The sequence below is a fragment of the Mesocricetus auratus genome, unplaced genomic scaffold (genome assembly GCF_017639785.1).
Source record: "Mesocricetus auratus isolate SY011 unplaced genomic scaffold, BCM_Maur_2.0 Super-Scaffold_100676, whole genome shotgun sequence".
NCBI classification, from domain to species: Eukaryota; Metazoa; Chordata; class Mammalia; order Rodentia; family Cricetidae; genus Mesocricetus; species Mesocricetus auratus.
Genome location: NW_024429266.1, coordinates 98,954,719 through 98,972,107, shown reverse-complemented (window position 1 = coordinate 98,972,107; position 17,389 = coordinate 98,954,719). Strand labels below are relative to the sequence as shown.

The 17,389-nt window shown below is 41.3% G+C and overlaps 1 protein-coding gene across 1 annotated transcript; it reads right to left on the bottom strand.

Annotated features, from left to right (window-relative positions):
* Positions 1–4,159: 4,159 nt before the first annotated feature.
* On the bottom strand, positions 4,160–16,830 carry LOC106022055 (gastrula zinc finger protein XlCGF57.1-like). The gene is made up of 4 exons (XM_040737170.1): positions 16,666–16,830; positions 8,716–8,842; positions 8,451–8,511; positions 4,160–7,909 (listed from the first exon to the last, which is right to left on the bottom strand). The coding sequence occupies exons 1-4, from the start codon at positions 16,666–16,668 to the stop codon at positions 6,316–6,318; spliced, it is 1,785 nt and encodes a 594-aa protein (XP_040593104.1). The 5' UTR covers positions 16,669–16,830; the 3' UTR covers positions 4,160–6,315.
* Positions 16,831–17,389: the final 559 nt, after the last annotated feature.

The window sequence follows — 17,389 nt, the reverse complement described above, 5'->3', positions numbered from 1 at the left end:
CAGCATGGACCCTGGATCCTTCCAGCTTCCAGGTCAGCCATGTACGTATGGGACTCACCCTCACTCAGGGTCTGCCTGGAACTCAGAGGTCTCAGGCTGTGGGCACACCCATCTGCCAGGTTTCATTCCTTCAAGCACCCTTTGGGGTACTTCTTGCAGGTAGTGGAGTTTGGCTGTATAAAGAACAAGTAAGACATTTCTTTATAATTTCCTTGGCTTCTTGCCATGTGATGGAAAAGTCACTGTAGAATTTGGGAAATTAAAATACGTACACCATACCATTGATACCTATTAAGGTTTAAATGGGCAACTGCTTTGAGTTCAGAAAAGGCTGATGCAGTGATTACACATTTGCTAGAAGTTATGGCTGTCATGGGTATACCTGTACAAATTAAGACAGGCAATGTTCCAGCATATATCTCTAAGAAAATAAAGCAGGTTTTTGCTTATTATAATATAGTGTATTACAGGTACACCACACAATCCTACAGAGCAGGCAGTTATAGAACAATCAAGTCAAATTCTAAAGGATATGCTGAACAACAGAAAGGGATGATAAAGACCCCAGAAATAGATTGTATAATGCTTTATTAACTTTGAATTTTATAAATGCTAATGAGAAAGGAACAACAGCTTCAGAGAGACATTGGATAATAGAAAAAAACACAGAATTAAATCAATCAGTATACTTTAAAGATTTATTGACTTAAGAATGGAAACCAGGACATGTGCTACATTGGGGAAGACGTTTTGCTTTTGTGTCCACAGATGAAAAAAAAACTATGTATACCATCAAAATTGATAAAGATTCTATTTGAACAGGAGAGATCTCTTCATTAGAAGACATGAAAGTTCATCAAGCAGCATGGCTGTTTAATCTAAGCTAACCTATAAAACTAACAAATGTTTTCCATTTGATAAGATATAACTTGTCAAAAAAAGAACCTCACCAAAATTAGGGTTGGGGAAGGGTTTTGTTTTTGTCTGTTCAGGAGAACAAAGGCTTCCAGCTAAGGAATCTGAAGACCACTGCACAAATGAGACATGTGAAGAAAAAGGATAAACCATCCAAAAAGAATGTTCCAAGAAAAAGAGTAAATTGGCCTATTGGTATATCACCTTTCCAACAGGATACAATTTCATAAATCTTCTCAAATGTTTGTTTCTGCTTTTCTCTAAAGACATATTATACAAACAGTCTTTTATAGTTCCAGTCCAATTAAATATTTAGGCTGGCTTTGGAGTTGGAGTATGGCTCTCTCCTTCTCTATACCCAAAATCTCTGTCTTGTGTCAGAAGAGCCACCTGATACAGGACAGAAGAAAAAAATTAAGGGATTATTGCATTGCCACTAATCTCATAATCCTTTCGTTTTACTTTGACTCATTGAAGATTTTCTTGAGGTATATTATTAAAAAATTTATAAGACACACACACACACATGAATGATGATGCACAGATCAAGATTCATGGATCAATATAGATTAATATAATTTTATTCAGGGAGAAGGCACTTACACGAGAAACAGATGACCTATACAAGTTTCCGCCCCAAGGATCCACGCAGGCTGCTCTCTGTGACCCGACTGGGAGGAAGAGAGTGAGCTGGGCTCAGGACCCCAGACCTAGTCCTACCCTCCATCACATTCGAGGAGAAGGAAAAGTAAGAACAAACACACTTAAGACCTACTGCCAGTGAAGCAACGAGAGCAAATGGCAAGAACTCCAATACACATTACCAACTCTAGAAAAAGGTTTCTTCTACCTTCCTGTTCATGATTTTGGGTATGAGTCTCTATCAGTTTTCTGCAGTGCACCATGAACACGCCTAACTGACGTCTCCAAAGGAGGATGGAACCCCACAACGACAATTCCACCAGGACTATGATAACAACACTAAGCTGCCAAACATCACCTAAAGATCAGCTCTGGTCTACAAACCGCTCAGAGCAATTTTGAGGTGGCTAGCTGAGATGATGTAGCCTCACAAATTACTCTAATCAGGACTTTAGACAAGTCCTACACTTTCCCATTACACAGAGCCTGGACAACAAATGATATAGCTACCTTGCCTGGGACTCGACAATTAACCCAAACTTTTTTTCAGAATCTCCCTAAAGAGGCTGTCACCCCCAGGGAGCAGGAAGTAAATTTAAGAGCATGATGTCCACATTCCCAAGAGGTGGAGTGGGTTCAATAGGTTATAGATATCTGTCATTATTTAGGAGAATTGGTTAAAGTTGTTAATGGTAATGGTCAGGAAAAAAGCTAAACAAAAGAGATTAAGGGTTCTTGCTCTGAAAAGAAAAAAGGGGAATACAGGTATTATTAGGTAAAAAGGTAAATTACTGAATCTACTTTTAAAAAGCAAATACTAGTTTTAAATATTTTGCATTGGATTGGATTTTTGCATATTATATACAAATTTTGTATATTGATACAAAATGGATGGAGGTTGGGTGGGGAGGATGGGAGGGAGAGGGAACTGGCATTGGTATGTAAAATAAGACTTTTAAAAATATAAAATTTAAGCCGGGCGTTGGTGGTGCACACCTTTAATCCCAGCACTCGGGAGGCATAGACAGGCGGATCTCTGTGAGTTCGAGGCCAGCCTGGTCTACAGAGCAAGTTCCAGGACAGCCTCCAAAGCCACAGAGAAACACTGTCTCGAAAAAAATAATAATATATATATGTATATATATATAATTTATGGTGGGAAAACATGCTCAGCCTTAATGTATGAGAGAGTGGCTTGGCCCTGCCCCAACCTATTGTGTCAGACTTTGTCGACTCTTCATGGAGCCCTAACCAGAGGGGAAGTGTACTAGGGTTGGGATGGGAGAAGGCAAGGGGCAGGAGGAGGGGTGGGAGGGATAACTGTGGTTGGAATGGAAAATGAAATTTCAATGAATAATTTTTTAATGTTAGCTGCTATGGAGGTATTATTGTGTGAAGGAACATGTGCAGTGGCTTCAATAATTACTGGAAGGAAAATGAATTTGTTTCAGAATAAAAATATTGAATGTTTAAAAAAACTTCCAATATGCTATCATCATCACAAGGATCCATCCAGGAGTATAAGCTCACTGCGAAAGGGAAACATAACCAGTGTGGAACACGGAGTGATGGCAAGAATGGGGCAGATGGGTTGAGAAGACAGTTTGAGCTTCTGAACCCAAAGCTCCGTTACGGCAATAAACAAGAGTGCAATGTAATACTTAAAGAATTCAGGGAATGCTGTGTCTCAGGGATAATGCCCCTGCATAGAAAAGCCCATGGTTTTTTCTAGAGATAATTCAAAACGTAGGTCCTAGCCTTCTGGAGTATGCAGAAGATGTGGCAAAGGCTGGCCTCAGACTGATGAACACAGATCATCAGAGGACAGACAAGGTAACACTTTGTCATTGAAAAATGCCTTGAGCAGGCCTGCTGGAGGCCTCAATATCAGTTTGGTCCAATCATTCCCTGGCAGCATGAAGACTGCCTAGAACTATCTAGTCTTCAACTTGCTCAGAGACCCAAGGAAGTAACATTGAGTAAACATAAGTGCAAACAAGCAACATATTGGAAGTTGTTTAGGGAGTCAGCTGGTCACCATTGGGAAGGTTCCAGGCTGGTCTCCCAGTGCATGATGAGTCCCTGCAGGCTAGGGAGGGTGGTTCCTGAAGCTTAAGCTTGCAGAGGCAAATGATGAAGACTGAACGGCTGTGCTGTGTCCTCAACAGCCCTGGGCCTGCATCAACTGCATCTATAGCAACCTCTGCACCTGAATCAATACCCCACCTTCAGTGGTCATAGATGGCTGAAGTACGACATGTCCCTGAGGACTGTGGCAAGGCTGAATTCAGCAAGCTATCCCTCTCTGTACAGCAACAGCTCTGTCCCATCACCAGAACATGCTCCATAGAGCCAGTAGTAGCTCCATTCTCTGCAGCAAGACTGTCACTTGGCATCTCAGCACCTCCTCTTCCTTGGAGCTAACCCATATAGCCTGCTGCACCTTCAAAGCCTCCTTTAGCATAAGTGGCAGGAGCTTCATGAGCGGTGACCCTGAGCCAAGGAGAAACCAGCGACCTCTTCACTGGGCAACTTGGTACAGGGATTCAGATTCAGGATAGGAGTTGACCTGACTCAAGAACTTGTTTTTGTATACCCCTGGTGCTGAAAAGGGTCCTTATATTTTTAAATATTTGGGAAAGAAAAAATCCACAGAAAGAATTAGTGACCCCTGAAAAGATTCCAGATCATATCTTGATGTTCATCAAATCTTGTCATCCAGGAGGGAAATATTTAGCTTCTAAGGATTCGAACTTGATCTCAGGTAAAACAATGTGCAAAATGGGTCGAGTGTATAGGGCCAGAAGGACAAGAAAATTAAAGCAGCATGTGAGTAATACAGCCATGAATTCATGTTGATTTTTTTTTTGCAGCAATGAAGAACACAGATTGTTTTAAAGACTCACAGCCCTGTCTCCTCACAGCCCACAGACACTGGCTGGCTGACAGGTCAGCAAATTACTTTGTCTATTTGCCCCTTCATAGAAAGCCACCATGACTCCCCTCTTCTTAGGGTGTCTGCTGGTACATTTTGAGGAACAGTGGAGTCTGGAGCTTCTTTGCCATGCCCAATAACCCATAAAGTCAATTTGGATTATAATATCAATTTATGGGATGACCAACTTTGACTGGGACCTCCACACATGTGTGCACATTCACACAAACAGCATACACAAACGATATACCTAGGGACCAGTAAGTGGTAAAGACACTTGCTGCCAAGCCTATTTTTCTTCCTGATATCCATCTTTGGGATCCACATGATTAAAGGAGAAAATGGATATAGCTGGAGCTTTTCAGTCACGCCTGCCAGTCCCACAGCTGCTTATAAAATAATCATTCAGAGGATTATATTATAATCGTTTAGCTGATGGCTCAAGGCTTATTACTAGTTAGCTCTTACATACAAGTTAACCCATTTCTATTAACCTGTGTAACACGTGGCCCATGGCTTACCAGTAATGCTCTGGCATCTTACTCCTCTGGCAGCTGATGGCATCTCTCTCTACTCTGCCTTCTTTCTTGACCCAGCACCCACATACCCAAAGAGTCTGGGATATCTCCCCTAAGAAAGCTCACCAAGGGTCTGCTCCTACCCTGAAGTTGCTCAAGACCATGCCTACAGGGTTTTTAAGACCTGGTGCCAGACCTGCCACGATTCCTCTCCTGCCTTTCTGAGAGTCACCAGGGGAATTCTCTGCTGTGCTTTGCTGTTTATTAAATCTGGTCTTATTAATTTGGCTTATAGTATCAGTAAAAGATACCAAATAACTGGGGATCCAATACTTACCACACACTATATGTTATAAAGTTTCCTTATGCCTTTTCCTGTGGGAAAATTTTTTGCAAGCTTCAGTGGAGGATGCGGATGTATACAATGGCAGTCGCTTTCATCAAAATTCTTGGGGGGAAATGCCCACCACCATGGAAACACATAATGTGATAGCCATGCCTACTCCCAAACAAGAATCCCCATTGTGTCCTGGTTACACCAAAAATAAAGATATTAAAGATTTACTAACTGGACACACTTGGTCCCAAGGAGGAAAGCACACTATGAAAGGAAACAATGGGCTCACATCCAGAGAGGCATTTAGATACTTGCTAAATTTATCACTTTTTGCCTCAGGAAAAATGTTGTGATGAATTTGACAGCTGCTTTCATCCTGGAATCATTAAGCCTGCTTTCAATTTTGCTTAAGTCTAAACTAATGTGATGGGGCATGTCCTTCTGTATATATGTTTCTCTTATTGGTTGATGAATAAAACACCATTTGACCAATAGAGGCAGAAAGATAGGTGAGACTAGGAGACAAGAATTCTGGGAAAGGTAGGCAAAGAGAGAGACCACAAAGAGACACTATGTAGAGACAGGGAGGATAGGATGTGCCAGGCATTCTCTGGTAAGATAAGGCCATGAAGAAATACATAAATTAGTAGTTATTGGTTAATAATTAAGACAGAGCTAGCCAATAAGAAGTCCTAGCCATTAGCCAATGGTTTTGTAACTAATATAGCATCTGTGCGCTTATTTGAGGCTAAAAGGGCGGTAGGACCAGGCTGGAAAGAAAAACTCCAGCAACACTAATGGTCAGTTATAGAGTATAAAAAAGGTGGTCTTGTTTCAACAAAGCAACAGCTATCCTGATTCACTCTCAGATATGGCAGGTCCTTCCTTTGCTGACACCTAATTTCTTCTTTGGGACCTGAACCCCATGAACCTGGAATCCAGCAAGTACCTCTAGTAGAAAACACAGTTCAGTTTCCAGCACCCACGTGGCAGCTCATTTCTGAAATTACAACATTAATTACATCCATATGGTACTGTCTAGTATGAATTCGTTTATGACTAAGAAGATGACTCTTTGTTGCAAAGGCTTTACCACACTGATTACATTCATAAGGTTTCTCTCCAGTATGAATTCTCTTATGGCTGAGAAGATACTTCTTCAGTGCAAAGGATTTAGCACATTGATTGCATTCATAAGGTCTCTCTCCAGTATGATTTCTTTCATGACCTAGAAGATTCTTCTTTGCTGCAAAGGCTTTACCACACTGATTACATTCATAGGGTTTCTTATCAGTATGAATTATTTCATGCCTGTGAAGACTACTCTTCTGAACAAAGGCTTTACCACATTGATTACATGCATAGGGTTTCTCTCCAGTGTGAATTCTTTCATGACTTTGAAGACTACTCTTCTGTGCAAAGGTTTTACTGCATTGATTACATGCATAGGGTTTCTCTCCACTATGACTTCTTTCATGACTGTGCAGATTACTCTTCTGTGCAAATGTTTTACCACATTCATTACATTCATAGGGTTTCTCTCCACTATGATTTCTTTCATGACTGAGAAGATGACTCTTCTGTGCAAAGGCTTTACCACATTGATTACATTCATAAGGTTTCTCTCCAGTATGAATTCTCTCATGACTGAGAAGATTACTCTTCCTTGCAAAGGCTTTACCACATTGATTACATGCATAGGGTTTCTCTCCAGTATGAATTCTTTCATGACTGAGAAGCTTATACTTCTCTGCAAAGGCTTTACCACATTGATTACATGCATAGGGTTTCTCTCCAGTGTGACTTCTTTGATGACAGAGAAGGTTCTTCTTCAGTGAAAAGGCTTTACCACATTGATTACAGTCATAGGGTTTCTCTCCAGTATGACTTCTTAGATGAGTGAGAAGATGACTTTTATGTGCAAAGGCTTTACCACATTGATTACATTCATAGGGTTTCTCTCCAGTATAACGTCTATTATATATTTGAAGATAAGTGGGACACGCAAAGGCTTTATAACTTTGATTATACTCATGGGGTTTTCTTTCCAAATGAGTTCTTTGGTGTACTTTCAAAGAGGAATCAGATCCAAAGGCTTCATAGAGATCCTCTTCTTTACTGGCTGTTTTGTCTATTTGAAGATGCCTGTAATGGCTAAAGCCTTTAGTATATGGCTCCCATTTACTATTTTCTCTGCCCACGTGAGTTCTTTCACATCTTTGAAGAGAACTTGAAGAACTCAGAGTTTGACCACACTGATTACAATCACAACATTTTCTTATACTGTGAGTCAAACTACATGTGCACTGTGAACCAGTACAGAGAGATGAATTTCCATATTCCTGGTACTCATAAGGTTTTTCTCCTGTGAGAGCTTCTTGATGTATTCCCACAGAAGTTGTAAAACCAATTACTTGTAAACTTGTATCACAGTCATCATGTCTTCTCATGGTGGGGACTACTACACATCTCCCATTTTTCCTGAGAGAGACTGAAGTCCAATGCTTCTTTCCATATTCCTTATGCTCACAGGGCTTGTATCCAGAGTGACAGATGACATACCTGGTAGAGCAAAATAACAAATAAAAGGTTTCACATTGCATTCACACAGTCAAACATTTCGTGTCTCATACAGATGTGGTATACCACAGGTTTCTACACCATGTTGTCTCTCATAAAGTGCTCCTCTCACTAAACGATGGTAAGTCACTCACTACAAGTGTATGAGGAACACTAGCTTTAATATGGAATATTTGCTTATAAACGGTCTTGGACATACAGCAATCACCTCATCAATGTGTACACCTTACATGATAATTGAATGGCATGACTCTAAGTGGATGGATAGTTCTACAACATGTGTCTCACATGGCTATGATTAAAATTGTGACATCTATTATGGCATTGTTTCCTTGTCTTGTCCTTACAGGAATGCTTTACAAATGGTGATCAGCTACCTGACATTGAAGTACATGGTACTGTGAGAATTTAATAATTATCACAAACCTATGCTTATTTACACCATTGATTTTCATTCAAAGTTGAGGGTACATTTAACATTTCTTCAGACATACATATGTATCAGCTCACACATGAAAATTACCTTCCATTTCTTCTGGACCTCTGACAATGTTCTTCAATATTATGGTCTTCCCATTTGTAGCCTAAAATACAGCACCACAAAAATGTATGTGACATATTACTGGAAATTAGACACAATTGAAATTACTGTCTCTCATGAATCTAACCATTCCTGATTTGTTCACCAGATTCTTCCCCTTTCATATTCAAGATCACAGAAGAGCACCAATGTCCAAGAAAAGCGTGTCCCCTTAAGTTAAAAGGTGACAGAAAGCTCACATTCTCACCTATGGAAGTGAGGTTCCAGTATGTCTCCAGCATCACATCTTTGTAGAGACTCTTCTGGGAAGGATCCAGCAGTGCCCACTCGTCATGAGTGAAGTTCACATGCACATCCTCACAGGTCACTGCATCCTAAAATGCCCATATGTTCATAATTGAAATGGTGAGACTGACTGACATGCAGATGTACACTTCACTGAGATTATATTTACATAACTCAGTGTGATTGATACATTCTATGACATGGGTGTTTTATTATTTTAAATTATTTTAAGGTGTGTTGTTACTTTTGTTTATGCTACATTTGTTTAACTCTGTGAAGCTATGATTCTTCGCCTGTCTAAAACACCTGGTGGTCTAATAAAGATCTGAACAGCCAATAGTGAGGCAAAAAAAAAAGAGGTAGAGATGGCAGGCAACAAGTAGTAAACAGGAGGAGAAAAGGAGAAAAAAATGAATGAGAAAAGGAGAAGGAGGACATCAGGGGCCAGCTGCCCAGCCATCCAGCCAGCCACAGAGTAAGTGTGAAAATAGGATATGCAGAAGTAAGAAAAGGAAAGTGCCCAGAGGCAAAAGGTAGTCAGAATAAATAAGCTAAGAAAAACTAGCTAGAAACAAGCCAAACTAAGGTGGGATATTCATAAAAAAGAATAAGATTCCATGTGTGATCTATTTGGGATCTGGGTGGCAGGCCCCCAACAAAATAAAAGAGCCAAAAAAGTAAAAAATAACAACCAAAAACGACACATGTGTCAGGAAATCTCAAATGTAGTCATCAACTCATTGTAAAAGGAAACAGAAAAGAGAATGACACCTTCCATTCCTCTGCCCACTTAATAGAATATGGCTTGTCAGGAGAAATGCCAAGTAATATATACAGAGATATGCAAACATATTAACACTATTTAGTATACTTCAGCAAAATCTTTTCAAAATTATTAACTTCAAAAATGGATAGAAATTATGGGAATAGTGGTACACATCTCTAATCCCAAACGTCAGGTGGCAAAGTGAAACTCTGATTTCTAAGCCACCCTGGTCTATGTAGTGATTTCCAGAACAGCCAAAGGTACATACTGAGACCCTGTCTCAAACAAACAAACAAAAAAAAAAAAAATAGAAAGCACTCAGGACTTACTCAAAATTCCTCCATAGAGTTAAACAATCTCTTCAGTTCTATACTTGTTTATCATTAACTGGAGTGACCCCTATTGAAATGTAAGGCTAATAATTCCCAGGAAGGAAAGCATTTTTGAGATAACTGACAGATCAATTAGTTCTCAAGAACATCAGTAAAGTAAATGTTGATCTGTGGTGATATCTTGTTTGTAAAAATAAAGTGTGTCTGAGGATCAGAGGGCGGGAATTGCTACTAGCTAGCAAACAGGAAGTGAGATGGCTTGGTGGAGACAGGAAAAGAAATAGCTGGGAGGAGAAAGGATTATAGGTGGGAGGAAACAGGAACTCACTCTCTTTTCAGCTTGGAAGTTGGCGAGGTAAGTTGTAGCTGTAGCTTGCTCCTTCATCTCTCTGACCTTTCAGCTTTTACCCCTATATCTGCCAGATACTATGGGCCTATAGGCTGAAGATGGATGCCCCAATGTTACAGAAGACCTTTCAATGACTGATTGTCCAGGCAGCCAGATAGCTCTGTCATTTCTAGAGTTTTGGAAGTTGATACAACTTGATAGTTAACCCAATTTTTTTTTCAGGATACCCTAAAAATGCCAGCACCCCCAGACAGCAGAAAGTAACTTTAAGAACACAATGCCCACATTCCCAAGAGCGGAGGTTAGTGGTTTTTGGTCACTCATTGGGTTATGGATTTTGTCATTGTTTAGGGGGATTGGTTACAAAATGGTGTTTGTTACAGTCAGGAAGAAAATTGAACATAGGGGATTAGATTCAAGGATTTTTACTTTGAAAAGAACAAAAAAGGATACAGATATGATAGGATAAAAGTGTACATTATTTAATCTACTCTGAAAAGAAAAATGGAGGATATATATAAGATAAAACGGTAGATTATTGAATCTGCTCTTAAAAAGCAACTACATTGGATTAGACTTTTGTATATTGTATATTGATAAATTTGAAATTAATTGGTTAAAACATACTGTACCTATGTTTCTAATGTTGTCCAAGGTATTGTACCGATATAGCTCACTTAACAATGTAATGCAAGGCCGGGCATTGGTGGCGCATGCCTTTAATCCCAGCACTCGGGAGGCAGAGGCAGGTGGATCTCTGTGAGTTCAAGACCAGCCTGGTCTACAGAGCGAGTTACAGGACAGCCTCCAAAACAATACAGAGAAACCCTGTCTCGAAAAAAAAAAATGTAATGCAAATTTCTAGTCCTTGAAAGTTACTATTACCAATTGTATAAGATAATCGGTTAGTAATCAGTCACCTATTACAATCAAACTTGTAGTCACGATAGTTATTTTTTCAAGGTCAAATAGAGATGTTTTAGAAAGACAGGTCATCTTCAAACACATCAGAGATCTACAAAATACAGTATTTAAAATGTTTTGCCGGGCGGTGGTGGCGCACGCCTTTAATCCCAGCACTCGGGAGGCTGAGGCAGGCGGATCTCTGTGAGTTCAAGGCTGGGCTGGACCGACAGCCTTCAAAACAATACAGAGAAACCCTGTCTCATAAAAAAACAAAAACAAAAAAAAATGTTTTAATAGCATAGGTTCTTTTTTTTTATGACAATGAGACACCTTTGCTCCTGGCAGCATCAATCTACATAAAAGATGATAGGCATCGAAGAAACTCCACATGGAGTTTGCTTTCTTTGTGGTAAAAGTTAGCTACTTGGCAAGGATGTGTCCTTGACTCAACTGCTGGAAGTATGCTGTCCCAATCAGACAAACAGAACCACAAAAAGAGTGACTACAAACCTTGCCAAGACAAAGCAGGACAGTCCCTCAGAATATCCTGCTTCACAGAAATGTCTGTCAGATACTCTAGGCCTAAAAGCCAAAGATGGATGCCCCAACTTTGCAAAAGAACCCTGGGTGACTATCCAGGCAGTCAGCTGTTTTTATCATTTCTCACATTTTTTGGAAGTCCCTTGCTTGAACATCCTGCTTACTCAGCTAATATTATTTCCTTCTCGGGTCTCTGAGGAAGTTGAAGACTAAGTAGTATAGTTATAATTTTCATTGCTTACCAGACTCAGAAAGGAAACTCACTAAAGATATGTAAGGTGTAAAACTTTGAGAGACATTAAAAGATAACTTGATAATGCAAATTAGAATAGAAAGTAAATTAGCTAAAAGATTCTGGCCTATGGGGAACAGGAAATACTTGCAGAATCAGACCCTAAGCAACAGGAAGGGACCCTAAGGATGGACTTTATCATGCCTAGCCAGAATAGGCCAGAACTGCTGGTTATATTTAGATACCTGGTCTCTGTCATAATCCACAAGGATAGGAATTAACCAGACTGTCAGCCCATTGACTGACAAAACTCACTATGACTGGGGGTAGCCCAAATTAATGTACTGCTTTATGGGTTAATCCGTCAGGATAACAACAATATTACTGAGTCCCTGGGACTGCTTAGTAGGCATGTACCAATGGTTTGACTAAATGTGTCTCTTCTGATGTTTACCATACTAAGTAGGCTAAGTAGATCAGGACCTGATGGTATAAAGGATTCCATTTCTGAATTAAAACAATAGTTATATTCCCTTATAAAAAAATGACCCTACAAAATTAAAAATGCTTAGACTTACTGTTCTCATGAGATGAAGGAAACTATGTATGACTTTGGCAGGAAAAAAAATGTTGATCCTATGCTAATTGATCAGGAGTAATTTAAAAAAACATTGCCAAGGTTGGGGGAGTAATTGATACCAGTCTCTGTTCTTCTTGTCCCTTTGGCTAACTACTCTGCTATCAGCACTACCTGGACATTTAATTCTAATTCTGATTGGATTAATGGTGGAGCACTGCATTGTGATATTTTGTTTGTGCTCTAACAAAGTTTGACTGATGATCAGAGTGTGAGCTAGCCACTAGTTAACCATAGAGGCCAGGCAGTGGTGACACACCTTTGGGATCTCATGCCTTTAATCCCAGCACTAGGGAGGTGGAGCTAGGAATATAAGGCAGGAGGAAACAGGATCTCTGGCCCATTTGGTCTGAGGATTTGTAGAGACAAGAGCTCAAGTGCTTCCATCTGAGGATTCAGTAGAGGTGAGAAGTCTTTCTAGTGGCTAGCTCCTTCTCTGATCTTTCAGCATTTCCCCCAATATCTGGCTCCAGTTTTTTATTATTAAGACCAATAGAATTCAACCTACACTACATCTTAACTAAAACAGGATGAGTTCATGATTTGATTCATTAACTCAGTTCTGTTGGGACTGTACCAGGCCCAAGTCCTTAGTAGGCCCCCAGACCTTAGCACAACTGACTCCATGATGGAAGTGCCGTTCAGGCCGTAAAACTCAGCACATAGACAGTACCACCCGCCAAAAGAAAACAAATGCCTAATCCATCAAAGTGGATATTTATAGGAAAATGTAGTAACCTTGTTTTCTAGTCTATAGTTCAGGTTCTGGACAACTGTTCTTGTTAACTAAAGTGTGTCGACCTAGAACATGGTTTTTGTGTTTAAAAGCTGCAGGCCAGATAACAAAGACTTTCTGTTGCCTTAAACCCACATCCCAGCAGTCTTCTTTGGTGAATGCCCACAACAAGCACCTCATAAACTTTCTCCATAATTGACCATATACTCAGACACAAAGCAAGTCTCAACAGATACAAGAAAACTGAAATAAATCCCTGAATCCTATCACACCACCAGAGGTTAAAGCTGGATATCAAAAATACCCAAAGCATCAGAAAGCTTACAAACAGACCCTCCATACCTCTCTAATGAATGAAAAATGGGTAAAGATAGAAAAAAAGAAAGAAATGAAAGACTTTCTAGTGGTAACTATGTCACAGGCTGAATGCTTTCTCAAGGTATCAGTCCCTAGGGCTGGAGAGATGGCTCAGCAGTTAAGAACACTGGCAGCTCTTCCAGATGTCCTGAGTTCCATTCCCAGCAACCAGATGATAGCTCACAATCATCTGTAGTGGTATCTGATTTCCTCATCTGGAATAAAGGCATACATTCAGATAGAGCACTCATATATATATATATATATATATATATATATATATATATATATAATAACTAGTCTTAAAAAAAAAACAAAAACACTGCTTCTAGAAACCAAGAACCCCCCCAAAATAAGATCAGTCCACTATTCACCAAAATATTATACAATGTGTCTTACTGAGACTTCTCTTGCTGGGAAGAATCACTATGAGGAAGGCAATACTTAAAATGGAAGCCTTTTAGTCTGGGGATTGATTATAGTGGCTGAGGGTAATCTGTTCTCTACTTGAAAGGAAGCATCACAGTAGGCAGGCATGGGACTGATACACAGGCAGGCAGAAGGAAACACTTGCCTTGCACTGGTCTTTTGAAACCTCAAAGCTAACTCACACTGACACACCTATACAAACAAGACACACCTATTTCCACAAGAGCATACCTGACAAGGAGAGGGTGTTGGACTCACACAAGTCAGTGGAAAGAAGACTCTAGAGACTTCCAAGAATGAATTTAGCCTTTCCAGGCTACAGGAAGATTCAGTCTGGATGGACTGAAGTCTTTCCTTTTGCCCAGAGCACTTTTATTTTTCTCAATATTTACACTTTAGTCAGCTAATTTCCACATGCTCAAAAAAACCTGAATGAAGCTTCCAAAAAAAAAAAAAAAACAATGCCAAGTGCAAATTCTCAATTCATCAGGTAACACAGTTCTCCAAGTTTCCCAAACCAAGTTTGGCATAGACTTTGTATCCTTGGGAAACTCAAGACAAAATTCAAAGGGTGACAAGAGAAACAAAGGTTATCTGCTAATCAAAAGATGGATTAGCTCTGCTACCACTCTGCAACCAGACCATGAGTAGCCCAGCAGGAACGCTGTCACACATACTTCCTTATTTTACACAATTACGTCCACTAATTGGGGACCAAGCATTCAAAGATAGGATCCAGAACAAATATAAACCACGGACAGGAATCCAATCTAAAAAGAAAGAGAACTAAAGGAAAGGGGTGTGTGATACTAAGGCAAACAGAGAGAGGAAGAGGGGAAGACAGATAAAAAGAGACAGAGAAACAAGTGGGAAAAACATTTCCTCCAAATGGGGAAGCCAACTCTGGCTGGGTTGTAGTCTTCCTTAATATAACCTTCCCTACGCTTCTAAGAAAATACTAAACAATTCAAAGCCTCCAAACTTAGTCTTCAGTCCATATCTTTTCTCTGGGTGCAAGGCCTTGTCCCTTGTTTCCCTCCCTACCCAGTTGCCTCAGAGAACCTGGGAAACCTTGGATCAGGTCTGGTGGAAGCAATGAAGGCGTCTCCTGGTGTGCTTGAGTGTGACAGTTATAGATGATGCCGTCCTGAAGCTGTGTTTCTAAGTGGGTAGATGGGACACACAAGTCTTAAATTTATTCAATTTTTTTTCCTTTTTCTAGAAAGGGCTTCTCTGTGTAGCCCTGGCAGCCCTAGAACTTGCTTTATATACGAGGCTAACCTCTGCCTCCTAAGTACTGGGTTTAAAGGCATGCACCACCACCACTGATGTAACCATTTTAGCAAATTAAACCTGAAAACCTTCAATCCAGCAAACATGGAGAGTCATAAATCTGTCTGATCACAGCCTGGGTCATTCTCAACTTCGATAAAATGGGGTCAGGCAACATCTTGTGTTTGGGGACTGAGGACAAGGTGAAAGACACAGATGACAACAATTGGCTTCAACAGTTACAATCAACGTGGTGAACATTTGTGTGGACTCAACGGTCTCTGGTTGAGGTCATGGAATTCCTTCCTCTGTTCCTTAGCGTGTGGGGCCTACCTGCCTAGGTCATATGCACCATTCATACAAACCTAATCAAAGTGTCTTTTTAAAGGAAAGGTGTAACCGTGCCCATTTAACCATGGATAAGTGGAGACACCACTGGGAATTGTGGCCGATGGAGGATGGGCTTGCCCTAGCAGGGAGTTGGACTAACCTTGAGTGGTTTGCTGCCATTCTGGCTATTATGTCAATATTATATTAAGACAATACAGAATTTGAGCTATGGATATAGAAAGAGTCGAATAAAAGGCTAACAATTTATGACAACAACAGAAATCACATGAAAGTCATCATGAATGAAAAACTGATCAACAGTGACACCATCTAACTCCGAGCTTTGAATTCAACTGCAATAGAGACTGCACTGAACTGAGCGATGGTGGCCGCACACAAATGGAGTTCGAGGCCAGCCTGGTCTACAGAGTGAGTTCCAGGACTGCCAGGGTTCCACGGAGAAAACCAATAGGAGCGGTGAGGGGAGATTGCGCTATCTGGAAAAGAATAAACAGATCAACAGGACATGAGAGCAAACTCAAAAATAAAAACACAATTAATGTAGTCAAAAGTGACACGTGAGGCCAGGAAACCCAGTGACCGGACCATCCTGGAATCTACAAGCAAATGTGTTAATGACACAGACTTTACACCCTGCACAGAATTAACTGCAGACGGATCTACGCCTGAATGTTCAATGACAAGTGCAGAACTTCTAGAAGACCCTAGAGTGACCAGGGCTGTGAGTTAGCTTATCTGCCTTCCCTGGCGATAGTAAAAAAAACAGCGCATGCGCGCAAGCCCTGCATGATGACCAGGAAGTTTCCGCACAAGCACTCATGCTCCCCGTGCTCTGCACAGGGGCATCAGGCAGGGCAAAGTCGTCCAGGGGCAGCCTGGGAGCTGGAGGGACCTCAGGGGACCAAGAGGAGTCGCCGCTCAGGCCGCCGCGGGTTCCCACGGCCCCGGGAGGACCCACGCCGGCGCCCGCGGCTCCTCGAGTGCGGACGGCGGCCGCTCGCTCACCATGGCGGCTTCCGCGCTCGCCGCGCTCTCCTCACAGCCCCCGGGACCGGCTCACAGCTCAGCACACGCAACAGCGCGGCCTCCTCCCGTCTCGGTCGCCCACGCCTTCAGCTTGGTGGACCGGAAGTGCCCGCCTCCATTCTGACTGGCAGTCCATCTGGAGGCCCTGATTGGTTACCGAGGCCGGAGCGATAGCAACGCCTCCCTGAGGGCAGATGTGCGAATGGATCCAGTGGTTTCCAGCTCTGGCTTCCACTCTCCAGGTAACGAACTGCCCCAGACCTGGAGAGATTGGGATTGGGGCAGAGCTTAGGACTGGACTGTGACGTCTTCCATGAACTCTGCCTGCACTGAGTAGGACTCATTTCTCGGGCATTAGTGAGCTTTTGCTATGAAACTGAGAAAGGACAAAGGAAACCAGCCCAACTGGGTAACGTAGTTTCAAAGGGCTCCTCATTTCTACCTGGACACGGAAAACAGCAGGTGGAGTCACGTGCTAATCCTGATTACAGAATGGCTGGATGTGGGGAGCACAGAGGTCCTGGTACTCACAGAGAAGCAGTAAGAGAACCAGGAATTTAATCACCCACTCTGCTCAATGGAAGAGATACTAACCAAATATCCCCAATTCCACCCAGAAGGCTGAGGGTGGACTTTGTTAATGACCTGGTGACCTTTCTGCTATCTGTGGAGCAGACCTCATCCACCTGCTGCTACAGAGGCA

Bases quoted from the DNA above. Each gene is read 5' to 3' on its own strand.
- LOC106022055 (XM_040737170.1), bottom strand. The intron at 8,512-8,715 runs GTGAGAATGTGA...GCTGTATTTTAG, and splicing joins CTGGAACCTCACTTCCATAG to GCTACAAATGGGAAGACCAT. The intron at 7,910-8,450 runs GTAATTTTCATG...TTGCTCTACCAG, and splicing joins AGGTCCAGAAGAAATGGAAG to GTATGTCATCTGTCACTCTG.